This window comes from Herpailurus yagouaroundi, unplaced genomic scaffold, assembly GCF_014898765.1.
Source record: "Herpailurus yagouaroundi ecotype Mexico unplaced genomic scaffold, PumYag 77, whole genome shotgun sequence".
NCBI lineage: Eukaryota > Metazoa > Chordata > Mammalia > Carnivora > Felidae > Herpailurus > Herpailurus yagouaroundi.
Window position 1 is genome coordinate 93,535,117 of NW_024412388.1, and position 27,185 is coordinate 93,562,301.

The 27,185-nt window shown below is 38.3% G+C and overlaps 2 protein-coding genes and 1 long non-coding RNA gene across 11 annotated transcripts in view; 2 read left to right on the plus strand and 1 right to left on the minus strand.

The window, feature by feature from the left end:
• The window catches only part of STXBP3 (syntaxin binding protein 3), a 54,525-nt gene extending 43,061 nt beyond the window's left edge, over window positions 1-11,464 (plus strand). The window contains exons 14-19 of one of the 3 annotated variants that reach the window (XM_040471166.1): window positions 2,204-2,342; window positions 2,634-2,740; window positions 3,278-3,370; window positions 5,758-5,843; window positions 9,420-9,568; window positions 10,349-11,464. In XM_040471166.1, coding sequence (XP_040327100.1) covers window positions 2,204-2,342; window positions 2,634-2,740; window positions 3,278-3,370; window positions 5,758-5,843; window positions 9,420-9,568; window positions 10,349-10,443 — 669 coding nt within the window. In that variant the 3' untranslated portion in view covers window positions 10,444-11,464. Of the gene's footprint in view, window positions 1-2,203; window positions 2,343-2,633; window positions 2,741-3,277; window positions 3,371-5,131; window positions 5,205-5,757; window positions 5,844-9,419; window positions 9,569-10,348 lie in introns of those variants that run through there. The other 2 variants (XM_040471167.1, XM_040471168.1) reach the window with 2 other exon arrangements.
• A 715-nt stretch (window positions 11,465-12,179) lies between these two features.
• LOC121027609 (uncharacterized) overlaps window positions 12,180-27,185 on the plus strand; it is a 42,464-nt gene continuing 27,458 nt past the window's right edge. The window contains exons 1-2 of one of the 3 annotated variants that reach the window (XR_005788822.1): window positions 12,180-12,557; window positions 26,153-26,282. This is a non-coding gene — a long non-coding RNA (uncharacterized LOC121027609). Of the gene's footprint in view, window positions 12,558-26,110; window positions 26,283-27,185 lie in introns of those variants that run through there. The other 2 variants (XR_005788820.1, XR_005788819.1) reach the window with 2 other exon arrangements.
• Window positions 18,089-27,185, minus strand: part of AKNAD1 (AKNA domain containing 1) — a 42,301-nt gene continuing 33,204 nt past the window's right edge. For 2 of the 5 annotated variants that reach the window (XM_040471171.1, XM_040471170.1), the window contains exons 10-14: window positions 26,130-26,252; window positions 25,931-26,038; window positions 21,864-21,945; window positions 19,049-19,172; window positions 18,089-18,293 (exon numbers count right to left, since the gene is read on the minus strand). In XM_040471171.1, the coding sequence (XP_040327105.1) occupies window positions 18,162-18,293; window positions 19,049-19,172; window positions 21,864-21,945; window positions 25,931-26,038; window positions 26,130-26,252 (569 nt within the window). In that variant the 3' untranslated portion in view covers window positions 18,089-18,161. Of the gene's footprint in view, window positions 18,294-19,007; window positions 19,173-21,863; window positions 21,946-25,930; window positions 26,039-26,129; window positions 26,253-27,185 lie in introns of all 5 variants that reach the window. The other 3 variants (XM_040471172.1, XM_040471174.1, XM_040471173.1) reach the window with 3 other exon arrangements.

The following is a 27,185-nucleotide window of genomic DNA, read 5'->3' on the forward strand; positions in this document are numbered from 1 at the left end:
TTATTTGAGAGAGAGAGAAAGAGAGGCAGTGAGACAGGGAGAGAGGGAATCCCAAGCAGACTCTGCATCATCAGCACAGTGCCTGATGTAGGGCTCAAACCCACAAACCGTGAGATCATGACCTGAGCCAAAACCAAGAGTCAGATGCTTAACCAACTGAGCCATCCAGATACCCCATGTAATTTTAAATATTATAGTACAGTTGACTCTTGAACAAGGATCAGGGGCCCTGACCGCCCACACAGTAAAAAATCCATGTATAACTTTTGATTCCCCCAAAACTTAACTACTAATAACATCTGTTGGCCAGAAGCCTTACTGATAACATAAGCAGTTGATTAATACATATTTTATATGTTATACATATTATATACTGTATTCTTATGATATTGTAAGCTAGAGAAAATGAAATGTTTCTAAGAAAATCATAAGAGAAAATACATTTAAAGTACTGTGCTGGGGTGCTTGGGTGGCTCAGTTGAGCGTCCAACTCTTGATTTTGGCTCAGGTTGTGGTCTCTCTACCCCTCCCCCACTCATGTGCCTGCACATTCACACATACATTCTCCCTCTAAATTGATTAATTAATTAATTAAAATGAAATAAAATAAAAGTGCTGTGCTAAACTGGTGCAGCCACTCTGGAAAACAGTATGGAGGTTCTTCAAAAAGTTAAAAATAGGACTACCCCATGATCTAGCAATTGCACTACTAGGTATTTACCCACAGTATACAAAAATACTGATTCGAAGGGCCACATACACCCCAGTATTTATAGCATGTTCAACAATAGCCAAATTATGGAAAGAGCCCAAGTGTCCATCGACTGAGGAATGGATAAAGAAGTGGTGTGTGTGTGTGTGTGTGTGTGTATACACACACACACAGGAATATTACCCAGCCATAAAAAAAAGAATGAAATCTTGCCATTTGCAACAATGTGGATGGAGCAAGGGACTATTAAGCTAAACAAAATAAGTCCAAGAAAGACAAATACCATATGATTTCATTCATATGTGGAATTTAAGAAACAAAGCAAATGAACATTGATGGGGAAGGGAAATAGAGAGAGGCAAACCAAGAAACTTAGAGAACAACTGATAGTTAACTGGAGGGGAGGGGAGGGGAGTGGGTGGATGGGCTAGATGGGTCATGGATATTAAGGAGGGCACTTGTTATGATGAACACTGGGTATTGTATTTAAGTGATGATGAATCACATAATTCTACACCTGAAACTAATACTACACTGTATGTTAAATAACTGGAATTTAAATAAAAACTAAAAAAAAAATAAAAATAAAGTCCTGTGCTATATTTATTGAAAAAATCCAGGGTGCCTGAGTGGCTCAGTCAGTTAAGCATCTAACTCTTGATTTTGGCTCAGGTCATGATCTTAGGGTTTGTGGGTTCAAACCCACAAACTGTGTCAGGCTCTGTGCTTTGTCAGCACAGAACCTGCTTGGAATTCTCTCTCTCCCTCCCTCTCTGTTCTTCCCCCACTCATGCTTGCTCACTCTCTCTGTCTCTCTCTCTCTAAATATAAATAAACTTAAAAAAAAAAAAAAAGGAAAAGGAAAAATCCATGTATAAGTGGACCCACACACTTCAAACCTGTGTTGTTCAAGGGTCAGCTGTAATCATGTTAAAACGTAAAAAGAAACACGTATAGTTAATTTTAGTAATATACTTGACCTAACATAATAAATTCAAAATGTTATTTCAACATGTAATCAATATAAAATTATTAGTGAAATATTTTACATTCCTTTTTAAAAACTGAGTCTTCAGAATCTGGTGTTTTCACTTGTAAGCACATCTTAATTTAGTCTAGCCACATTTCAAATGCTCATTGACCACATGTGGCTCAAGGCTACCATATTAGCATAGGTTTAGATTGATTTTCTTTGAATTATTTTTTGACTTTTTATATTTTAGACAGTCAATAGTTTACAAGTGATGCCTGCTTTTTTGTGAAGTATCATCAGTGTTACATTAAAATTTGGCATAATTTAAGGTATTTTTTAAAAGATTTTATTTTTAAGTAATCTTTACATCCAACATGGGACTTGAACTTACAACCTCAAGATCAAGTGTCTCACACTCTACTGACTGAGCCAGCCAGGCACCCTTGGGTTTAAGATGTTTTTAATTAAAAAAATGAATTTGGATTATAGGCCGCTGACTATATTTAATTTTCATTAAGGACCTGGCACTTGGAACTGATGCAGAAGGACAGAAAGTGAAAGATTCTATGCGAGTACTTCTTCCAGTTCTACTCAACAAAAATCATGATAATTACGATAAAATAAGAGCGATTCTACTTTACATCTTCAGTATTAATGGTAATTGAGACTTTATTTCACGAATATATTGAAATACTCAGCTCTAAAATCACTTTATAATTAAGTACTTCACTATTCATCATAAGAAAGTCTTAGAAAATTCAAAGATAGTAGCTGAAGTTGGTTAAGATAAACATAAAGAAAAATAGGAAATTGGGAGAACACCAAAGGGGGTATGTAATTAAACATTTGTTTTTTATTTAAAAAGCTTTATTAATGGGTACTACCTGAAACCTAGAGATGATTGTGGTAGCAATTATGTGACTGTTCACTCATATATTTTTATCTAAGGAACTACAGAAGAAAATTTGGACAGGTTGATCCAGAATGTAAAGATAGAAAATGAGAGTGACATGATCCGTAACTGGAGTTACCTTGGTGTTCCCATTGTCCCCCCAGTAAGAAATCTTACATTTGGTATATACTCATATACATGCATGTGTGTGTTTACATTAAATATGTTTCCTCATATGGGAAATCCATGTGGATAGTCTTAATTTCACTCGATAGATTTGGTAAGTAGAAAAATTTTAATTTTATTTTCTGTATATGAGTAATTTGTACATTTTCTAGTGAATTTGTATCTTTTGTTTTCTGTTGTAATTTGCTCTTATACTTTTCTGTATGATTCATTTATAGCAAATTTTGAAAGAATTCTGTTTAGACTCCCAGTCTTTACCATCAAGTTTTATAGCACTTTTGAGTAAATATAGTTTCTGATACTATTACAAATTTTATCATGAGAGCACAAAATACTGTGAAATTTTGTGACCACTCCTATTCAGATTTTTTTTGAGTAAGCATTTCCACTCTTAGTTCTAAGTCAAATACACATAGTATTTGCTGTAAATTATGTATGTTTTTAAGAAAATGTAATAAGTGAATATTACTAAATAAAATTACTGGTTTTTAATTTTTTCCTCTATTTGTATTAGTCTCAACAAGGCAAACCATTAAGAAAGGATAGGTCTACAGAAGAAACTTTTCAACTCTCCCGATGGACACCTTTTATCAAAGATATTTTGGAGGTATAATTCATTAAATTTTACTTATACGCTAAGCGCCTTTCTGTAGAGTATTCTTTACTCTTTGTATATTTGTCAGTCTGAGCATATCTATGGGTCAGGAATTTTCTGCACTACTGGGAGAGTTCACAAAAGAAGGCTGTATCTGGGGTCAGGGGAAGAAAGGAAACTTGAAGATTCTTTCTGTGAAGATATCAAACAAACTTACACACTAATGGCCTCAAGATAAAAATAAGTACACATACTGCCTTATGAAAAAAACTATTGTTTTAATAACTCTAGGTAGCATAAATATAAATAATTTATTTGAATGAAAGTTCAACAAAATAACATTTGTATGTTACCACTGTTAGAAAGTGTTAGACTCCAGGGGTACCTAGCTGGCTCAGTCAGTTAAGCCCGACTTCAGCTCAGGTCATGATCTCACGGCTCATGAGTTCAAGCGCCGCGTCGGGCTCTGTGCTGACAGCTCAGAGCCTGGAGCCTGCTTCGGATTCCGTGTTTCCCTCTCTCTCTCTGCCCCTCTCGTGCTCACACTCTGTCTCTTTCTCTCAAAAATAAACATTAAAAAAAAGTTACACTCTAGTATTCTTGGAAATGTATTTGTGATATTAAACTGTAAATTGTAAATTGTAGTTTGCTGTTATATCCAACAGATGGTTTATGCCTTTAATACTGTTTCCTTTTAGAAATTAATATTCATTTATAGGAAATTAGAAAATGAACTAATAAAAATTATATTATGAACAATAAAATCATGGCATTGATTCTTCAGTTATAATCATATAGTTCTATTTATTCCAATTTTCCTTTGACTTAAACCCCAATTTCTATTTTGCTTTGGGAACTAAATGTTTATAATTTATTACTATGATTTTCCTGTTTTGCTTGGCTAATTTTATGTCATTCATACATGTTTAACATAGATGAAAAGTTTAAAGAATTTAGACTTTGTTATATAGCATACGATTTTTTTCCCTATCCATAACAAGGATGTAGAATTAAGTAGTCTTTCTTGGCTAGTACTTTAAAAAAATATATTTCTTAATGTTTGAGAGCAAGAGAGCGTGAGCAGGGGAGGGACAGAGAAAGAGAATCCCAAGCAGGCTCGGCCCTGCCAGCAGAGAGCCTGACAAAGGGCTTGATTTCTTGAACCTTGAGTTCATGACCTGAGCCAAAATCAAGAGTCAGACACTTAACTGACTGAGCCACCCAGGTGGCCCTTGGCTAGTACTTTTAAAGTGAGAATTGACTATCCTGAACCCTGTAACAAGGATTTGCATGTTAATTAAAAAATGGTCTATTTTTGGCTCAGTGACATTCTAAGGCCCTCAAGATTTCTCCTGAAACTTGGTTTCTTTGCTTCTTACAATCTTTTTATGTATGTATTTATTTATTTAGTTACTTTACTTACTTAGTTACATGCAAGCTAGGCTTCTTACAATCTTAATGAAATATTCTTGGACTACTCAGTACCTTGTGCTCATTCCTTGTGCCCACCTACTGATACCTATTATACTACCATGCTGTAAAGCAGTGGTCTCCAAACTGTTTTAATCATGTACACTTAACTATAAAAATTATGAACATGAGTTAGCATATGAACTATTTGTGAAGTATGCATTACTGTACTGATAAAGCATAATGTATGTATATAGTATACCCATACATATAAGTATATCATAAAATGTAACCCTTAAAAAATTTTTTTTAACATAAAGGAAAACTTCTCTCATCCCCTTGGATTGTCTTGATTACCCCTAGGTCAGGAGCGCACATTTTATTTTAGAGCCATTGCAATGAAGGGCAAAACCTGGACTCTCCAGTAGCCTAAGAGGTATGTCAGGACTAGGATGGTATTTAGAAACCTGTAGTGCTCTAGAGATAAAGGTTTTGATAAAGTCTCTGTAATCCTTACACCAGTAGACCCTCCAAATGAAACTTAGACATTCAGTAAATGTTAATTTAATAAGTAAATAAAGGATTGCATTAATTTTTGAAGCAAGTAAGGTTTGTAAGTTTCAGAGAGAGGGTTAACCTTATTTTATTAAATATTTATATATCTTGAGGTTCCTTAATTGTTAACACAAATTTTGAGTTTTATGTAAAACATACAAATAAAAAATCCTGGAGGGGGCACCTGGGTGGCTTAGTCGGTTCAGTGTCCCACTTCGGCCCAGGTCATGATCTCATGGTTCATGGGTTCAAGCCCCGTGTTGGGCTCTGTGCTGATAGCTCAGAGCCTGGAGCCTGCTTTGGATTCTGTGTCTCCCTCTCTCTCTGTCCCTCCCTGGCTCGTGTTCTGTCTCTGTGTCTCTCAAAAATAAATATTAAGAAAAAAATCCTGGAATTTACATTTTTTTGATGGTGTTAATTTTTTTCTTCCCTAGGATGCCATCGATAATAGATTAGATTCAAAAGAATGGCCATATTGTTCCCAGTGTCCAGCAGTATGGAATGGCTCAGGGGCTGTAAGGTAAAAGCTATAGAAGTATGATACTATAGACTAATAATTGAAAGTACTCTTACATTGAGAAGTACTCTTATTTTGAGAATTCTTCTGGAAGAATAGTGACTTAAAAGACAGTTTTTCTTTAACTGTGACCTGTTTTAAATGAGTCTAGGTAAGCAATATGAAAACATACCATACTGTAGAACAAATGAATGTCATGATCTTATGTAATGCAGGGGTGTCAACTCCCAGACCCTACTTTGCACAATACCTAAGGTTTTGTCTCCTTTGTTCATTAAACTGGTAAACATCTTTGTTTGCCAAGATTAAGCTAACATTCTACAAGGCAGACCAAGCCTCAACTCAGTTTACCAGCCTAGTTTTTAGCTTCCTTTTTACTGCTGGCCTTTGGGAGATTTCTCTTACTTGTTTACTTTCAGCTGTGCTTTTAAAAAGAGTTTCACTCTTATTTTAACCAAAGCTTCTAGATGCTTTCTAGAGTGAGATTTTTAGGATCTAGGGATTTTAATTACAATTTGTTTAATCTATCAGAATGTAAAACACTAGCACAGCATCTTATACATATATGTGAAACAAATTAAATATAATCCCTCAAAACTGCTATTCAGAAGTTTAAAAATTGTTAGAACCACATAATTGTTTTGAGCAGCATGATCCCATTTTTCTTCCTTTTTTTTTTTTTTTTTTTTTTCCTTCCTTACTCTAATTCTCTTACTTTGGAAACAGTTTTTAAACCAAAATTGCACTTTTAGTATCTCCTTGATGTATCTTATATGGGAATCATGAGTGTATCTTAATTCCTGTTTCATCTTTCAAAACCAGTTACTGATTCTTACTTTTTTTTTCTGTTGTTGACGCCTTCGTCATTCCTTAAGATGTCAGATGGAAATGATGTAGACAAGAACATTATTAAAAGTTTACTATGGGATCCTACATTGCAGGATCTTAGAGGTCCTCTAGAACATGGTCTCCAAAGTGGGTGACAAGATGATTTGAGGGTATTTATTTTTACAAAAGAGGGAGAAATGAAAGCTTTATTAATATGCACCAATACACATATAATTTAAAAAAAATTTTTTTAATGTTTATTTATTTCTGAGAGAGAGACAGAGCATGAGTCGGGGAGAGCCAGAGAGAGTGGGAGACACAGAATTAGAAGCAGGCTCCAGGCTCTGAGCTGTCAGCACAGAGCCTGATGCAGGGCCTCAAACCCACAAACCATGAGATCATGACCTGAGCCGAAGTCGGACACTTAACTAACTGAGCCACCCAGGCGCCCCTAGATGTAGAAAAATTTTATTTTGAAATATTTACTTTTGAAGTAGAAGCTCAAAATTTTTACTAGTGAAGTGTGGGAACATGATTCCTGTGAATAGCAGTGCTATCCAGTAGAACTTTCTTGCAGTAATGGAAATGTCATATATCTGTCCTCTATAGTATGATAGTCACTAGCCACATATGGCTGTTGAGCACATGATATGTGGCTAGTATGACTGAATTTTTAATTTTATTTAATTTTAATTACATTTAAGTAGCTTTGGGGCACCTGGGTGGTTCAGTCGGTTGAGCGTCTGACTCTTGGTTTTGGCTCAGGTCATGATCTCATGGTTCATGGGTTCGAGCCCTGAATCAGGCTCTGTGCTGATAGTGCAGAGCCTGCTTGGTATTCTCTCTCTTTGCCCCTGTCCCACTCACGCTCGCTCACTCTCTTTCTCTCTCTCTCTCCCTCTCTCAAAATAAATAAATAAATAAACTTTAAAAAAATTTTAATAGCCTCATGGAGCTAGTGGCTCCTGTATTGGACAGTGCAGATCTAGAGCAATCTGGGGGAGGAAGTGACATATAAATAATAGCTATTATTTATTGAGTGTTTCCTTGGTACCAGATTGCATACTTTGTGTATCCTGTACATTTTTTCATTTAACCCGGAAACAGCCCTTGAAGTTTAGAAAGAAGTTCCGTAACTTGCTGAAAAGTGCAATTGAATTAGAAAGCAACAGAATCAGAGTTGTAACCCAGGTCTAACTCCTTTTATCTTTTTTTTTTTTAAACAACTTTATTGAGGTGTAATTGAATTAGAAACACTGTATATATTCAAGAGCTACAGTTTGGTATTTTGATACATGTACATTGTAAATGATCACCACAAGCTAATTAATGTATCTATTACCTTTACAAAGTTATCATTTTCTTTCGCATGCGTGTGGGGAGGTGGGGGGGTGAGAAGGCTTAATTTAATAATTTAAGATCTAACCTTTTAGCAAATTTCAATATACAATATAATTTTTGTTAACTATAGTCACTAGGCAGTACATTAGGTCTCCAGAATTAATTCATCTTGCATAACTGAAACTTTGTGTCCTTTGATCAACACTACCTCATTTCCCTTTCCCACCCCCAACTCCTGGCAGCCAGTAATCTATTCTCTGCTTCTGTGAATTTGTTTCATATTCCACAGAGAAGTGAGATCATGCAGTGTTTGTCTTTGAGTCCAATGTAATTTCACTTAGCGTAATGCCCTGCAGGTTCATCCGTGTTGCCATTAGCAGAATTTCCTTTTTTTTTTTTTTTTTTTTTTTTTTGTTTTAAGGCTGAATAATATTCCACTGGATATATACACTACATTTTCTTTATCCATTTCTCTACCAGCAGACATTTAAGTGTTTTCTCTATCGTCACTATTGTGAATAATGCTGCAGGTAACACAAAAGTACAGATATATCTTCAATATCTCCTGCCATCATACTTCAGTGAGTTCCAGCATAGAATGTTCCAGTACCACATCAACTGCAAATCCATACCTGTGCCTCCCTCCCTATACCTATAAATACAGCTGACACTCTCATTTATTTCATATGAAGAAATAATATACCTGAGAAGTCTGTGACTTTGTGAAGTTAAAAAAAATGGGGAAAGTGGCACTGAAGCAAGAGGGTTTTAAAGACTCCAGAAAGTCATAGACTTTTCAGGTATATAGAGTTTTATTTTATTTTTTATTTTATATTTTATTTTTTATGAGAGCCCTCAGAGACCACTCTTTTAAAAAAAAAATGTTTTTTTTTTAATCTATTTTTGAAAGAGACAGAGAGAGAGAGAGAGTACAAGCAGGGGAGGGGCAGAGAGAGATGGAGACACAGAATCTGAAGCAGGCTCCAAGCTCTGAGCTGTCAGCACAGAGCCCATTGCAGGGCTTGAATGCACAAACTGCAAGATCATGACCTGAGCTGAAGTCAGGTGCTTAACCGACTGAGCCATCCAGGCATCCCCCCACTTTTTTTTTTAAGTTTATTTATTTTGAGAGAGAGAGTGAGCAGGGGAGGGGTAGAGAGAGGGAGAGAGAATTCCAAGAGTTGCACCATCTTCCAACTGAGCCAGCCAGGCACCCCTGATCAAAATTAAACTTGAAGTGGGGCTGTCCTATCTAATTCTTGATCCTCCAGTCATACCATAGTTAAGTCATTTCCATAAAATCAGTGTAGTTGGTGCCAAATTTGAGTTTGCTTGAATTAGCCTTTTTAAGAAATCTACAAGCACTATGGTTTTGGAAATGTTTTTAACATGTTTGTGTTTATTTTTTAGTGCTCGCCAGAAGCCCAGAGCTAATTATTTAGAGGACAGGAAAAATGGCTCAAAACTGATTGTTTTTGTAATTGGAGGAATTACATACTCTGAAATGCGTTGTGCTTATGAAGTTTCTCAGGCACATAAATCCTGTGAAGTTATTATTGGTAAGTCTTTTTTTTTCCACTTTTCAATTTTATTTTAAACAAACTCCAAATGCAAGAATATATATGTAAAACTTTATGTTGTATTTTATATGTAAGACTAATTGTTCAGGGCAAAAAGGTATTAATCATAGTGTGTTTTATGTGATGTACTAGTTTTTCCTGGTTGACCTTTTTGATAATTTGATTTTTAAATACTCTGATTTTGAAGGAATAAGCTTCAAGATACTATATGATTTAAATATTAAGTATCTTTTAAAATATTATGTTCTGCTCTTATGAAATAAATTTTGAGACATACATTTTTATTACAGAAATATTTTGAATGTTTTTGTGGATGTGACATTGGCAAGTCTTGTGTGGAATTTAGTTTTAAGAATTTTATCAAAGCCACTGATATATAACCTCTCCTCGTCTATGGAATGCAACATTTGTACACCAGGTCTAAATCTAGAGCACTGCTTAATGATCCTGTGGTTGAACAGTGACTATCGTGTTCTGCCACAGGGATAGAATAACTTCCAGTTTTGCTGTTCAGCATATCAATATATAGCACAAAGAAGACAGAGCCCTAGGAGTGAATTATTAAGCCTACTGTTCAATGAAGAGGAAGGACGTGAAATTTTGTGGTATAGGCAGATTTCGGGAACGTGTCCTATAGAAATTTTGCTAAATTGCTCCAAGCTATGGCACTTTGCAAATTTGAGGGACAGGGCAATATAATTAACCAAGAAGAATCTATTTAAGTGCTGGCCTCTGAAAATTTATCTTTTCTCCTACCAGGTTCTACGCATATTTTAACACCCAGAAAGCTTTTGGATGATATAAAGATGCTGAATAAACCCAAGGATAAAGTCTCCTTAATTAAGGATGAATAGGGATTTTTTTTTTTTTTGGAGATTCTTATTAATATGTTCAACTAAAATAGATCAAGACAAGGTTGCTACCATGTAATTTAACACTGTAAATATTTTATGGAATAATGATTTTTCAAACATACTTCTTAAGGGACTTTATGATTACATATCTTTGGATTTGCCATGTTTAATAATTTAAATAGTGTTGTTGCTTTGTAGATGATGAGAAGAAATGTTAAAATGCTTTCTAAAAGGAAATTTTTCTCCTTTGGAACTGAATATATTAGAATTGTGGGTAATTTTTCACAACTACCTATGTACATATTAATTACTTACCAGATGCTTATCTGTCTTATACTGAAATATAGTTTTTTGGGAAAGAATTATTTTAAGTGAAAAGGTAGTAAAAGTAAAAACTTTAAGTGTGTGTATGATAGAATGATTTTCTATAAGTGCAGGTTTTTTTCCATTTGAAATTCATAATTTCTTTTATGTGTAAAATAGTATTGTCATTAATAGAAATAATTTCACAGTGTATACTGTCTTCCCAGATACTTCTAAAGAACACAATTTTATGTAATTTCAGAATCACGTATGTTTAAATTAGAAAGCCAAAATTAATTGTGAATATTCTAAGAGAAAATAAATGTATAGTTACAAAAATTATCTTTTTGGGGGCAGGGGAGGAGAGGGAAGTTGGGAACTTAAAAATTCTAAATCAGAGAGTTACAAAAAAAAAAAAAAAAAAGAATGCACCATAATCTTCCCATCAAGATAGCCTGGGTTGATATTCTATAAAAACAATGTAATATTTGTATAGGTTGGATAATATAAGGATGTGTTTGCACAGGTATTACACAAAAGGAATGTCTTCATTTCAAATACCTCTTTCAACCTGTCCTCCTAGTGTTGTCACATTAGGGACCATAATTTTATATATTACTCATCTTCAGAGTTTTGCTTATATATAATGCTGCATTATTTGGGTACATAACCTTCGCAAACACTCAAATTTTTATAATATAAATTTCTAGCAATGGCATAGCTGGTCAAAGTATTTGTGCGTTTAAAATCTAGCTGACCCTGGGGCACCTGGGTGGCTCAGTCGGTTAGGCAGCCGACTTCGGCTCAGGTCATGATCTCGCGGTTCGTGAGTTCGAGCCCCACTTCGGGCTCTGTGCTGACAGCTCAGAGCCTGGAGCCTATTTCAGATTCTGTGTCTCCCTCTCTCTGACCCTCCCCCATTCATGCTCTGTCTCTCTCTGTCTCATAAATAAATAAAACATAAAAATAAATAAATAAATAAATAAATAAATAAATAAATAAATAAAATCTAGCTGACCCTTGAACAGCATGGGTTTATGGACACTGACCCCCACCCTCCCCAACCACGCAATTGAAAATCTGCATTTACTCCTCAAAAACTTAACTACTAATAGCATACTGTTGACCAGAAGCCTTAGCAATAACGTAAGCAGTCAACACACATTTTGTGTTATATATATTATATACTGTATTCTTACAATAAAGTAAATGAGAGAAAAAGTGTTAAGAAAATCATGAGAAACAGGGAGCCTGAGTGGCTCAAGTTGGTTAAGTGTCCAACTCTTGATTTTGGCTTAGGGTTCAAGCCCTGCATTGGGCTCTGTGCTGACAGCACACAGAGCCTGCTTGGCATTCTATTCTCTCTCCCTCTTTCTCTGCCCCTCCCCTGCCTCTGCGTTCTCTCCCTTTCTCTGAATGAATGAATGAATGAATGAATGAAAATAATGAGAAAATAATTTACAATACCGTACTGTATTTATCTAAAAAAATCTATGTTGTTCAAGGGTCAACTGTGCTGATAGGTATGACCGTTATGTAGTAAATCCATCACTTTTCCTTTATGGCTTTGGTATTATATGTTGTACTTAGAAATACTTCTTACGCTCAATATTATAAAGTCATTCACTCTTTCTTCTGGAACATTTCAATGTTTATTTTATTTTTACAGATAATTCATCCATCTGGAATTGACTTTAGTGTGAGAATATATGCTAGGTACAGTCTCTTAGCACTTGACATTATGTCCCATGCCTCCCCATCTCATACCAAAGGGGATGAAAGGCCAAAAATGAAGTTTTGTAGACTCCAAGGTAAGTAGGGTTCGTTCTGAACAGGTTAGGTTCTGCCAGAGATTTGCATTTGGTCAATATTTGGAAGGTAGAGACCATCTACCACGGCTGTGCTAGTGGATAAGCAAGCTCCTGCCACCTGAAGTTTGTAGCAACCAGACTCCATGTTTTAGTGTCTGTCACCTGCTGCATGGGCATGAGGCAATGCTGGTGGCAGTAGCAGCACTGAATTTATATTCTCTGGATCACAGAAGGTGATATAACCTTGAGTCTAAAAGCATGTTGGCTGGGGCATATCTGGGTGGTTCAGTCAGTTAAGTGTCCGACCCTTGATTTCAGCTCAGGTCATGATCTCACAGTTTGTGAAGTTGGGCTCTGTGCTGACAGCTCAGAACCTGCTTGAAATTCTCTCTCTCTCTCTCTCTCTCTCTCTCTCTCTCTCAAAATAAAAATTAAAAAAAAAATTTAAAACCTGTTGGCCCCCACTTTCTGCCCCTGCAGCTTTTTCTCTTGATTTTTAAGGACCTATATTCAGTCCCGTTCTTTGAAATACCTAGCAGAGTTTCTGTTCCTACAGTGAACCCTGACTGATATATTATTTAATAGAGATCCAGCTTTCTTCTTAAATACCCAGATATTGTACAGATTTTATTGGGCAATTTCTCCTTCCCCAACTAGTCTGAAATACTACCTTTATCATAGACTTTATTTGCATTTTGGTCTGTTTCTGAATTCTGTTTTATTGACCATTAGTTTGTATTTTTCCCTATTTTAATTCATGCTGTATTTTAATGTGTGATAGATATAATCTCTACCTAAATCACTGTTACTTTTCAGAAATTTTCTGGCTATTACATTTTTCTAAATGAACTTTAGTATCATTTTGTTAATACCACAAGTTATTTTGGTATTTTTATTAGGATTGCAGTAAATTTGTAGGTTAATTTAGGAAAAATTGACACCCCTATAATATTGAAATTTGAAATTTAGGAATATATAATGTCTTTTTATTTACCTAAGTCTTTATAACCTTCAGAACCTTTATTTTCCTCATATAGGTACTGTATATTTCCATAATATCTTTCTTTTGTGATTCCATGTGAATTGGATCTTTTATGTTATTTTCAAACATTTTTTCTATAGGAAAGCTATTGTTTTGATATATTAATTTCATAACTTGCTGTTTTACTAAGTAACAATATGCAAGTGCTTACTTAGAGCATTATATGTGCCAAGCAGTGTTTCGAAGTGCTTATATTACCTCATTTAATCTTCTCATTTAATCCTATGAAGATAGGGACTATTATTATCATCTCCATTTTAAAGCTGAGGAAACTAGGGCACATAAAGGTTATGTAATTTAACCTCGATGTTTATGTGGAGAGGAAAGGCTTGACATTTATAAACAGCTCTCTTTGAATATCAAGCGTGGGAACAGTACTTTGTCAGTGAAAGGGCTGGTTTTGGGTGTCTGCATTTTATTTGTGGTCCTTGTAAGCCTTGGTTACTATCAGTCCAAGGTTAGTACTTGTGTGGAACAGAGATTTAGACTAATCCAATGCCCTGTAACAAATGGAACCAAGAGTGTGATGACAGCAAACACTGGCCCATTCATTGAGTCACTTAACACCTCAGTGATGATTTTGTCCTATCACAATGATGTGAGATCCTTTGAGGCCTCCATTTTACATGTATTTTAGTCTTAGAATTGGAGGAGTGATCCTTTGTTTCCTAAATCTCTTACTGAATTTGAAGATGTAAGTGTTCATCTCACATAAATTCTTAGTATAAGCTAATTCCACCTTCAGAATTAGCAATTACAGATTCTGATACCAAGACCCTGAAGAAGACATTTCACTGTTATAACTAAATGAAACCATTTATTCAGTATCTCTGAAGCCCACATTAATTCCTGTTGATGTGTGCTTGGCTTATATAGTGGATTCACATTGTTCAACCATATTCACAAAAAAATAAGAAAAATATCAGTTGTTCGCAAAGACAAAAATTCTTGGATTTGAGCCCAAAAGCCCAGATCCTGGCAGTTTATTTTTGTAAGATGTGATGCCTCCATAACTCACTTCACCTGTAGGTAATTGTAACTTTCTGTGAATTCTGTCAGGTTGCAGGCAGATTTCTTTTAAAATCAAAGGAGCAAAAAAGTCTTCATCCCACAATAAAATTTCTGCTACCAAAACAACAACAATTTGGGCATTAAATATATTCATATTTAATATGAATTAGGTCTGTTTTAAATCTTTAAGATTCAGGGGCACCTGGGTGGCTCAGTCGGTAAAGTGTCTGACTTCCACTCAGGTCATGATCTCGCAGTTTATGAGTTTGAGACCCGCGTCAGGCTCTGTGCTGACAGCTCAGAACCTGGAGCCTGCTTCGGATTCTGTGTCTCCCCCTCTCTCTGCCTCTCCCATGCTCATGCTCTCTCTGTCTCTGTCTCTCAATGATAAATGTTAAAAAAAAATTTTTTTTTTTACATAAATCATTAAGATTCAAATCAGTAAGATTACAGTAGAAAGGAGTGATAAAAAGATGAGTTTTCATTTGTATAATCTAATAGTTAAAGTGGATGGCTAGAATTTTTTTTTTTTTTTAGGATTTTACTTTTGAATAATCTCTCTACACCCATCCTGGGGCTCAAACTCAAAATCCTGAGATCAAGAGTTGCATACTCTCCCAACTAAGCCAGCCAGGCGCCCCCTAGAATTTTATTTTCATTTAGTTTTATAATTTTAGAGAATGCAAGCTGGGGAGAGAGGCGGGGGGAGGAGAGAGAATCCCAAGCAGGCTTCATACTCAGCATGCACTCTGATGCTGGTCTTGATCCCATGACCCTGGGATTGTGACCTGAGTCAAAATCGAGTCACTCAGCTGACTGAGCCACCCAGGCACCCCTAGAATTTTTTATTAAAGAGATAAAAGCATTCCCCCCTCATCCTGCTTGCTTGCTCCTGGCAACCTGAAGCAGCCAGAGCACAGCTACACATTGGAAGTAGACATGAAGAGGCCTCTGGACAGTGGAAGCTGCCAGATGTTTTTTTACCACACCGCTGCCCTCAACAATGGTGAGTCCCTTGACTCAGCATTGGAAATAAACAGTTAACGAGCTCGTTTTTCTGGTCTGTTACTGCATCAGAATTAAGAGAGAGATCTGTCAGAATTTACACAAACAAGGGAGGAGACAGCCAAGGGTACATGATCAGTAAATATAAAATTACCTTTGTAAATCAGAGCTTAGCACTTTTCCAGGACTTCTTTTTTTTTTTTTAATTTTTTTTTCAACGTTTATTTATTTTTGGGACAGAGACAGACAGAGCATGAACAGGGGAGGGGCAGAGAGAGAGGAAGACACAGAATCGGAAACAGGCTCCAGGCTCTGAGCCATCAGCCCAGAGCCTGACGCGGGGCTCGAACTCCCGGACCGCGAGATCGTGACCTGGCTGAAGTCGGACGCTTAACCGACTGCGCCACCCAGGCGCCCCTTCCAGGACTTCTTAAGGACATAGCCCTATTTCTGTTTCTTGGATTAAGCATGTCACAGTGATTGTTCATAATGATCCTCAGTCATTAAGGAAATATAAAATTAACATTTAGAATATAGTTTAATAAAGTAGAGGTGGGCCATATTTTTAAATGATTACAGGGGTTAACTTTCTATAAAGGTTAATTGAGGGCTTAGGAACATTCACTTATGGTGGTCCTTTCTAACTTGGATTGCATGGATTTGCTTCAGGTGTCTTTGAACTTTTAAAAATTGTGTGCAAAATTGTGCGTTCTTACATCCCTTTTCCCTGCAAGAGTGGAGTATGGGGGAGGGAGACTCCGTAGCTTTCATCAGATTCTCAAAGAGGGTTGAACTCAAAAAAGGTTAAGAACTAATGAATCATATAAGAACCCTTCCAGCCAGAGAAGTATAATTTTAAACTTGAGGACAGGATAGGGATGCTTGGCACATAAAACAGGTTATCAAGTGGTGATTAAATTTAGGTAAGTGCTGAATCTAAAAGCCTCTTGAAAGAGCGCATACACAGTTTAAACTCCCTTTTTTCTCTTACAGTGCTACTACCAGTGTTCACTATCTTCCTTATAATGCCACAGCTTAAAGTACCTGTAGCCACAGAGTCAGAGGTATCTTCAGGCTGGCTCTGCTTTATCCCTTCTAAGGCACTCTTAACCAGTTTCCAAGCTCCAGAGTTAAAAATAGCCTATTCTCTAGCCAGCTCTAGACAAATAGCAGCTGCCTTGGCCACCGCAAAGATCTTCAAAGTGGGAATGGATCTAACTCTCTTTACCACTAAGCAAAGCTCTGGGGGTTAGGAAACAATTTGTTGACTGTTTTGAGTGAATACAGGCCTCAGGAAAGAGGGAAAGAGCCAATGATGTGCTGCTCTGTCATTAAAGAGGTTCTAAATCAGCCTTAAAGAAGCAAATCAGAATCTTGTTCTGGCATTCTACATGAAATGTAGTTAATACCTGGTACATAGTTGTAATGAATTGTCTTTACTTTTGTCCCAAATTCATTAATCCAGGACTAACGTGTTTGCATATTTCTGACTTTAAGACATCTTCACATAACTTATGATACAAACATAAGAATTTCGTATTATACAGAAAATAAACGAAAAGGAAAGATTCTTCCTTCCCTGGATGACTCCCATCTCCATTTCTTAGAGGTCCACAGAATATTTCTGTGTGTGTTTCCAGAAAATATGTATGCCCTTTGAAAAACATACACAAACGAAGTCACGCTGCATGTATTATTACGTGTTTGCCTTTTTTCACTGTCTTCCCCCCCCCCCACCTGCCCAGTGGCTACATTTTTTTCAGTGGCTGCAGAGTACTGACTGACTGCAGGACTGTTGTTATTTATGATTCCTCATGTAGGGTGTTTAGATTAGCTCTACTTGGGGGCTCTTCCCATCAGTGCTTCGGTGGCTATCCCATGTGTAATACCATGGCCTATTGTGGGAGTTACCTATAAAGTCATTGCTAATAGTGGAATTGCTGCTCAGAATTTAAGTGCTTTGACATTTGTAGAATTTGGTACCAAGTTGCCTTCTTTCCACCAGGTTGCACCAATTTATACTTCCACCCTCAGTGTATGAGAGCACCTGTCATCCCCAGCCTCGCTGATGCTGGGTCTTCTAAACTTTATTTTTTGCCATACTAAAAGGCAAAAGTATAGTCTGTTTTGTTCTGTCCTTTTTTTAAGTGTTTGTTTTTGTTTTTTGTTTTGTTTTGTTATTTAGTAATCTGTATACCTAACAAGAGGCTTGAACTCATGACCCTGAGATCAAGAGTTAGATACTCTTCCAATTAAGCCAGCCAGGTACCCCTAGTTTATTGTTTTAATTTCTTCCATTATGAGTTAGGAATAACAGATTTATTTGAAAATAAATACTTGTTGATTTCAATTTAAGAATCAGGGTCCATTGGTTTTTTTTCCTTTTAAGCACTTGGTGCCCCCCATTTTCTATGGTTTTGGTATTGTCTCTAGAAAGTCACCTTCCTAAATTGTGTAATAAGATACTTTTTGAGGGAAGATAAAGTTTTCTTTGCATTTTTCTTTTCTTTTTTTTTTTTTTAAGTCTTTGGTTGCCTTGGGTCAAACTAGTATCTCAGCCGATTCCTCCATCTCTGTACTTTGGCAATATCTTCTGCAATAGTTCTAGTCATTCGATCAGTAGTTTCTTTCAAAATGGTTGCTGTCCTTAGGGCATGATCCAAAGACGAGTTTAAAATCTACAGAGGAAAAATTCACATATTTAAAGTTACTGTTTCTGTTAATTGGGTTATCTCATTATTAAACATTGCAAGGTGGAATTTTTGGAGCATTCTTTTCCCACCCGGTCTATTCCTGTTTTTAACGGTTGGTTTCCTAGGAAACCAGTCTGAGATGGAATATATTTTTTAGAGAAAGGGACAGAAAAAAGACCCAACACGTGACTGACGAGTGTGAATCAGAGGGTGAGGTCAGCAACCTGCTGGGCTGTTGCCCTGGTGCAGAGGAACAAATTTGTGAGAAAGAAGGAAAGCTATTGGGGCTGATTGAAGAGGATTTAGGGGTCATAACCCCTGAGAGGGCACCCAGGGGCATTAGTGTTTGCATTCCAAAGCATTTGAAGGTGGCCTGGGATTTGATTTGAAAACAGGGAAGTGCTGGCAGCTCTAACCCCAGTGTCACTGGAACAGACTTGTGAGCAGCTGGAAACAGTCTACTACCTTCACTCCTGGGCCAGGGGGATCCTGTAGTGGAGGCACCACCCACAAAACACTTTCTCCAGGAAATTTCCCTTGGAACCAGTTTAGGAATAATACAAACCATGTGGCTGCTCAGGCTGTGTGTCTTTATGTTAGTGCGGAGCACAAAGTGTTTTTATTAGCAGAGCATTTCCTGGTGCCACCATACTGTAATAATTTAAAAGCCATCAGTTTTGTGACCAAGACCATACTTACAAGCTGCAAGGATTCTGGAATGGATTTTTCTAAGTCCTCACCTCAGATTCCGTTTCCATACCGCGCAAGTTGCTTAAGGATTTGCTTCCAGAAATCCTGCAGGAGTGGAAATAGGGTGTGGGTGTAGCAAGGTCTGAACTGTAGGTCTTGAAAATCTTATTTTTTCTGGAAGGCAAAAGCACACTGATACTTGTGTAAAGCTCCCCTCTCTTCCCTAACTCTGTGGTTCAGTAATGGCTGTGTGCGTGTTGGGTGTTAGGACTTTGTGCACTCTCCGCTTTTTGTAGCTCATATAGTCCCCGTGTGGGTGACCACAGATGAGCTTCAGAAAAATATGGTTCCATGACCACGATCTGGGAAGTGTTTCCTCCCAGAATCTTCCCATTGTCACAGAAAGAGGCAACATTCCAGTTTATTCAGTTTTCATTCTTTGGGGGCCAGCCTTCCACCTTGGCATATTTATAAAACAAATGCACACAAATCTGCCAATTGTAGGCACTTTGAGTTCGCTTCAGCACCAGGGAGCTTACACAGCAATGAGGCAGCAGCAATAGAAAAATAAAAGCTGGGGTGCCAGGGTGGCTCAGTCGGTTAGGTGTCCAACACTTGATTTCAGCTCAAGTCATGATCTCACGGTTCATGAGATCAAGCCCCACGTTGGGCTCTGCACCAGCTCTCCTTGGGATTTCTCCTTCTCTCCCTCTCTCTGCCCCTCCCCCACATGTGTGCACTCTGTGTCTCTCAAAATAAATTAAAAGAAGAAAAGCAGCACCTCTAAATAGGCACCTCTGGACTACTACACTAAGTATGACTCTCTGATGATGGTCTGGGTGAATAAGGAGAGCCAGGGTCACTATGTACAGTTGTTCGGTTGAGCACTGCATAGCTCTGGGAGGTTTCATTCACACATTCTCTGTGAAGGGCACTGCCTGGAGTTATGCCATGAATAGTGGCTGTAGGGGATGCCACAAGTCTTGCCTGTTGACAGGTGGGCCATGGAGCCATCTTCATATCTCCCTGACTTGAGATTCCTTCTGTTAAGCATTACTTCTTTGGTACTTACAGCACTTGTAAGCAGTCATCTCCAGGAAGTCTGATTTCAAGTGTTTGTGACTCTAAGCCTCCCTTCGTGTCTCTCCTCTACCACATTAACAGGAGTTGGTTCTTCAGGTCAGTTTAACACTTTGGATCTATTATCCGGTTGAGAACATCAAAGAGCATCAGCGGCCCCTAGCTAATAAAAAAACTTCAGGCAAGGCAGGGCAGTGTGGTGCAGTGGGAAGGGTATGGGCTTGAGAGTCCTCTCTCTCTTCACATCCAGTCAGTCATGATGATCAACAATAATCGCCATCACTTGCTGAGTGCCATGTACCTTTCCACGTGCTTTGTATGTATTGACCCAATTCTTAGTTTGGCACTACTATTATTCCCATTTGGAGAATAATGAAGACGCACAGTGGGGAAAGGGAGGCAAAGAGGTCAAGCAACCAGCCCAAGGACACGGAACTAAGATGCAAACCCAAGACCTGCCCAGAGGCCACATTCTTAAACACTGCACTACATATGGTAGTAGCTAGTGAGTTCAGACTGAGTGCAGAACCTGAACTTTTAACCACTCTGCTACACTATTGATTTTGCCTCCTAAATAGCTCTTGAATACTAGACCTCTGTCTCTCCTTCTCTTTCACCCTTGGCCAAGCTACCATCACCCCACTTGGATTATTGCACTGGGCTCTTACTTGGCCTCTGTGCTCCAATTCTTGACATCTTTAATCCATTCCCTTTCCTTTAGTAGTTAGAGTGATCTTTTAAAAACACTGGGAAACTTTTTTTTTTAAGTTTATTTATTTTGAGAGAACACAAGCAGGGAAGGGCAGAGAGAAAGGGAGAGAGAAACCCAAGCAGGCTCTGCTCTGTCAGCGCAGAGCCTGGTGGGGGCTCAATCTCACGAACCTTGAGATCATGACCTGAGCCAAAATCAAGAGTTGGATGGTTAACCAACTGAGCCACCCAGGTGCCCCAACACTAGGAAACTTTAAAAACAGCCTCGTTAAAAAACTTCATTGGCTTATTATACCCTTGAGTCTGAAATACTTCCTGTAGCTGACAAGCCCCTGCATGGTCTAGCCCTACCCATCCCTTCAGCTTCCCCTTGCCAGCCCCATCTTGCCCCACAGCCCCTCGCACTACACTGTTCCTGAACTTGCCAAGGGGCCTTTCGGCTCCAGGAAGCCTTCATAGACTAGATGCCCTCTTACCTCCACATCCCTTTGCTAGTTGATTCGCACTTATCCTTTGGTGTTCAGCTTCCCTGAACCCCCAAATTAGGTAATAGCACTCTGTACACCCCCTTTGTGGCACTTAAAAGACTGGCTCTTCAGGGCGCCTGGGTGGTGCAGTCGGTTAAGCATCCGGCTTCAGCCAGGTCACGATCTCGCAGTCCGTGAGTTCGAGCCCCGCGTCAGGCTCTGGGCTGATGGCTCAGAGCCTGGAGCCTGCTTCCGATTCTGTGTCTCCCTCTCTCTCTGCCCCTCCCCCATTCATGCTCTGTCTCTCTCTGTCCCAAAAATAAATAAACGTTGAAAAAAAAAAATTAAAGACTGGCTCTTCTACCAAAAAGGTAACTTCCATGAGGGTAGGGACAGTGGTTTAATTTTTCACTGTGTCCTCAGGACCTAGACCAAGACCCTGCTATTGACACTCAAAATACTTGTTGAATAAATAAATGAATGAAGTATTAGCCATACTTTGGTTTGAATCTTGGCTCTATGATTTATGATCTCAGTGACCTTGAGCCAGTAATTTAATGCACTAAGCACATTGCATGGTTATTATCATTAATAAAATAATACTTACTTTTCTGGTATGGGCTCATGTTTGTCTTGAGAGGATTTCGGATTCGATGTCTGGGAACAGATCCATTCTGGTTTTGAACAAGCTGAAAAATGTTAGCTATGATTAAATTCAGAGTATCAAAAATGACCCCCAAATGGTGGACATATGGGTAGCATTTCCCGAACTTTTCTGTATGAATGTAATATTTCATGAAATCTTAATAGGAAAACTAGGGAACATAGAAAACAAAGAACTTTCTTTCTGAATTCAGGAAAAGAAATTCAGCTTATTTATTTATTTTAAGAAATTCAGCAATCCCTATCAAAATAACACCAGCATTCTTCACAAAGCTAAAACAGACAATCCTAAAATTTGTATAGAACCTGAAAAGACCTCAAATAGCCAAAGCAATCTTGAAAAAAAAAAAAAAAAGGCTGGAGGAATCACACTCCTGATATTCAAGATGTGTTACAAAGTTGTAATCATCAAGACAGTATAGTACTGGCACAAAAACAGACACTCAGGTCAATGGAACAGAATAGAGAACCCAGAAATGGACCCACAAACGTATGGTCAACTAATCTTTGACAAAGCAGGAAAGAATATTCAATGGAATAAAGACACTCTTCAGCAAATGGTGCTGGGAAAACTGGACAGCAACATGCAGAAAAATGATCCTGGATCACTTTCTTACACCATCCACACAAATAAACTCAAAATGGATGAAAGACCTAAATGTAAGACAGGAAGCCATCAAAATCCTCAAGGAGAAAGCAGGCAAAAACCTCTTTCGACTTGGCTGCAGCAACTTCTTACTCAACACGTCTCCAGGGGCAAAGGAAACAAAAGCAAAAATGAACTATTGGGACCTCATCAAAATAAAAATTTCTGCACAGCAAAGGAAACACTCAGCAAAACTAAAAGGCAACTGACAGAATGGGAGAAGATATTTGCAAACGACATATCAGATAAAGGGTTAGTATCCAAACTTTATAAAGAACTTATCAAAGTCAACACCCAAAAAACAACCCAGTGAAGAAATGGGCAAAAGATATGAATAGACACTTTTCCAAAGAAGACTTCCAGATGGCCAACCAACACATGAAAAAATGCTCAACATCGCTCATCATCAGGGAAATACAAAACCACAAGATACCACCTCACACCTGTCAGAATGGCTAACATTAACAACTCAGGCAACAACAGATGTTGGTGAGGATGCAGAGAAAGAGGATCTCTTTTGCACTGCTGATGGGAATGCAAACTGGTGCAGCCACTCTGGAAAACAGTATGGAGGTTCCTCAGAAAATTAAAAATAGAACTACTCTACAACCCAGCAATTGCACTACTAGGTATTTGCCCAAGGGATACATGTGTATTGTTTCGAAGGGGCACATGCACCCCAATGTTTATAGCAGTGCTATTGATAATTGCCAAACTATGAAAGGAGCCCTAGTGTCCATTGATGGATGAATGGATAAAGAAGATGTGGTATATATATATATATATATATATATATATATATATATATATATCTACAAAGGAGTATTACTTGGCAATCAAAAAGAATGAAACCTTGCCATTTGCAACTATGTGGATGGAGCTGGAGGGTATTATGCTAAGCAAAATTAGAGAAAGACAAATATCATATGACTTCACTCATATGAGGAATTTTAAGATACTAAACAGATGAACATAAGGGAAGGGAAGCAAAAATAAAAACATGGAGATAAAACATAAGAGACTCTTAAATATAGAGAACAAACAGGGTTGCTGGAGGGGTCGTGGGAGGGGGGATGGGCTAAATGGGTAAGGGGCTTAAGGAATCTACTCCTGAAATTGTTGCACTATATGCTAACTAACTTGGATGTAAATTAAACAATATATAAATTTTAAAAAATAGATAAATATACTGAATTCTTTCTGCACTGAAAAAATAAAAACTAAAACTCTCAGAATTCTTACCTGCGGAGAGCAAAATGGTTATTGGGGGTAGTCTTTGCACTCCTTGATCATCTCTAAAATTCTGTGATTATGTTGAATCTATTAATTTATTTGGAAATAATTGACATCTTAGAATAGTCGTTAAATTCTAAAAAAGAAAAAAAAATTCAACTTTTTTTTTTAAGTAGGCTCCACACCCAGCATGGTGCCCTATGTGGAGCCCGAGCTCATAACCCTGAGATCAAGAGTCAGACACTTAATTGACTGAACCACCCAGATGCCCCTTTAAAAGGAGTTTTTTCAGTAGACAAGAGACCAGGAGTCTGGATTTAGGTTCCTTGGGTGCTAACTCTGTGACACCTGGGCATGCTGTCCAACTTCTGTGGACTCAGCTACTTCATCTGACAAGTGGAGGGATAATCCCTTTCAAGAGCATGGATCAAATGGATTCCTGGAAGTCTTCAAATTCAGGTGCAAGGATTCTGGGGAGTCAAAAACTAAATTATGTTGCTAAGACAACTCCAGAAAATAGAGACTAAACAGAGAAGATCAATGTAAGAAAGCCACCATGGAAGACAATAATAAAGCCAGGGAAAGGAAAGGAGAAGAGTCAATGGCCAACAGCCAATAAATCTGCCTTCTCTGTTGCTGGGTCTCCTTCCACGTCTTCTATCTTATTCATCAGTCTCTGGTAGCTAGGTTTCACTCCCCTTCAGGAGGGTCCCATTTAACAAGCCATCTGGGAAATACTGTCCCTAAGACATGGAAGGTAGAAGCTAGAAAGTCCAAATTAATCATGCTGACCACCCAAACGTAAGTCCTGATGAGCAGAGGCACAAATGAGTTCAGTCTTAATCCTTTGCTAGTCTCCAAATATAATTTTGGATTTTATTTGAAACATAGAAACTCAGAGTTGGGAAGGACCATAGCGTCATCAGTTCTGATTCTAGTCCAGTCCACAGATTTGCAACATCCTGACAAAGTACATTGGCTCTGGATGGGATCTGTAGAGACATCTCTACAGATGGGGCTCATGTCCTCCTACAACAGCCCACTCCACTCCAGTTTCTGAAAGGTTCTTTTCAACATTGAGCAAATATGCCTCCCTATGAATCTACCCTCTTAGCCACTATACATTTACTAATGTAGTTCAAGGTCACACTTCAGATGACATAGTTGATTCCCTCATGCCCTCATATATCAGAACAACAAGTCCCATGGGCTATAGACTCAAAGGCCAGGGAGATGATAAAGAAATTAGCCCTGTTGCTTCTGCAGTTTTAGTGGCTGTCATCTTGAGAGAATACATCCGGTTGGAGGATTTAGCAGCTGGGGGATGGCAGTGTAGGGGACTCGCCAGCTGAGTTCAATCAGGTAAATGGCATTCTTTCGTCTTGGAAATTGGCAGTTGTGAAAGATAAGAAACATTCTCCCTGACGCCTTGTCACTCAGGAGAGAAAGAGCTCTGGAGGTATGAACTTTCCCACAAGGAGAGGATGTCGAAGAACCAGATATGACTGTCATTCAGAAGCACAACAAGGAACATGTCCTTCCCTCCCTTTTTGTTCCCTTAGCACACTCTGACTTTGTTAATTCTAGCACCACATTTTGCCATGAACTTTCCTTATTTGGGTATGAGTTCCTCTTAAGAGATTGTGAACTCCTTGGGTGGGGGCATGTTTTATTCATCTTTATAAATAAGTGTGGGATTTTAGTTTTTTCCAAATTGCTAATTGAAATTAGCAATATGATGTTTAAGGAGTGTAAAAATAGTCTATTACTTTACATGCTTTCAGTAGGGATATATGTAAAGTTTTGACTACTCCTGAATAGCAATAATAGTGGCAATTATTTAGTTGGTCATTTGTTTAGCAAATATTTGCAATTTGTTACCAACTTACACTGAGTTAGCCCTTAAAAACTTTTAGAGTCCTTTATTGCTAGGATTTCTTATCTCCCAGCCCTGGCCCAGCCTTTTGCCATCCAGGATGTGGGAGTGTCAGATGAGTACTAGAGATCCAGACAGCACACTGGAGAGGGCAGGGCCTCCCCAAACAGAAGCAGTGGCTGGTGTGATGTGGGTCCCCCACGCCTGGGAGACCAGGTTGTTTACAAAGATGAGATCATGCAGCAGATGTACTTACAAGATGAAGAATTTTTATTTTCATTTAAAAAGCAGAGCTGGACAAAGTTGCTTCTTTCACTATGATATAAGTAATTCTCTCCTGGGGTGTTGTATCTATAATGAAATTCTAAAAAAAAAAGAGAAATACAACTCACTGCCTGGGAACAACAGCTGTCCCCACTTATGCCTTCCTTCTAAGGCCCCTAAGTCTCACTCACCTTCAGGTGGTTTTTTGCCACAGGTTCTTCCAGAATTATGACTCTTAGTGCCGCAGTTCTGACATTTATCACTCAGTAGTCCGGTCCCAGGAGCAGAATAGCAGCTGTGGCCTGTATCAGAACCTGAAAAATCCCAAGTTACACAAAGGACAGGTGAGTTTCTTCATTATAGTCATAGAGTGTGTGGAAAGTAGAGCTCTGACCACGGGAGGTATGCATTAGGTGCAGAAGTGTTCAACTTCCCCAGCTGCATTACCAAGGGGAGTCACCAGCCTCAGGATGACATTTGGAATCCCCTTATGACAACTGAGAGATGTTTTCAGAAGTAACAAATCTGATAGGAAAGTCTCAAGGTTTTCCTAGCACATGTAGGTGTTTAGTGAAGGCCTGCTGAACTGATGGATCTGTGAGAATTTGACCCCCTGAATTAACTACAAACGCAAGATTGGTATTTTTCCAGATTTGCCCCGACACACCCACATTCTCTTCTCAGACCCTGTTTTGGCCAAGAACTTGTGTTTTGTCATCCAGACAATTGAAAAGATGGTTTTACTCTACATCAACTTCATGAGCTGATATGGGAAACTGAATTATAGCTTTGCCCTCATCTCTGCCAAAGAGGGGCTAGTAATAGAGAGTGTGTGTGTGTGGTACCGGTCTAGAACCTGGCAGGCTGTGGGCAGTGGAGACTTCCAGATAAGACCAGAACATGAGATCCTGTGCTGGATAGGTGAGCACACAGGCTTGGGTGTTCAAACAACATCTCAGTTCCAGGAGAGATGAGGCCGAGTGACAGAGCATCTGTCAGGGCTACCTGCCTTGCTTCTCTCGTGATTACGCTCCTTTGTAACGTTATCTTTCAAAGAGTAAGTCATAAATGGAATGAGCTCTAGGGATGGTTTTCCCACCCCACCCCCCCAAATCTCAGTCAGTAGTCATTGAATTCCTTCTCAATCCAGAGCTCAAGGAAATTACAATAGCATGAGGTTCAGACAGACCTGAGTTTGCAGTCTGGGTCTACCGCTAGTTAGCTGTGATGGTTGAAAATATGTCCAC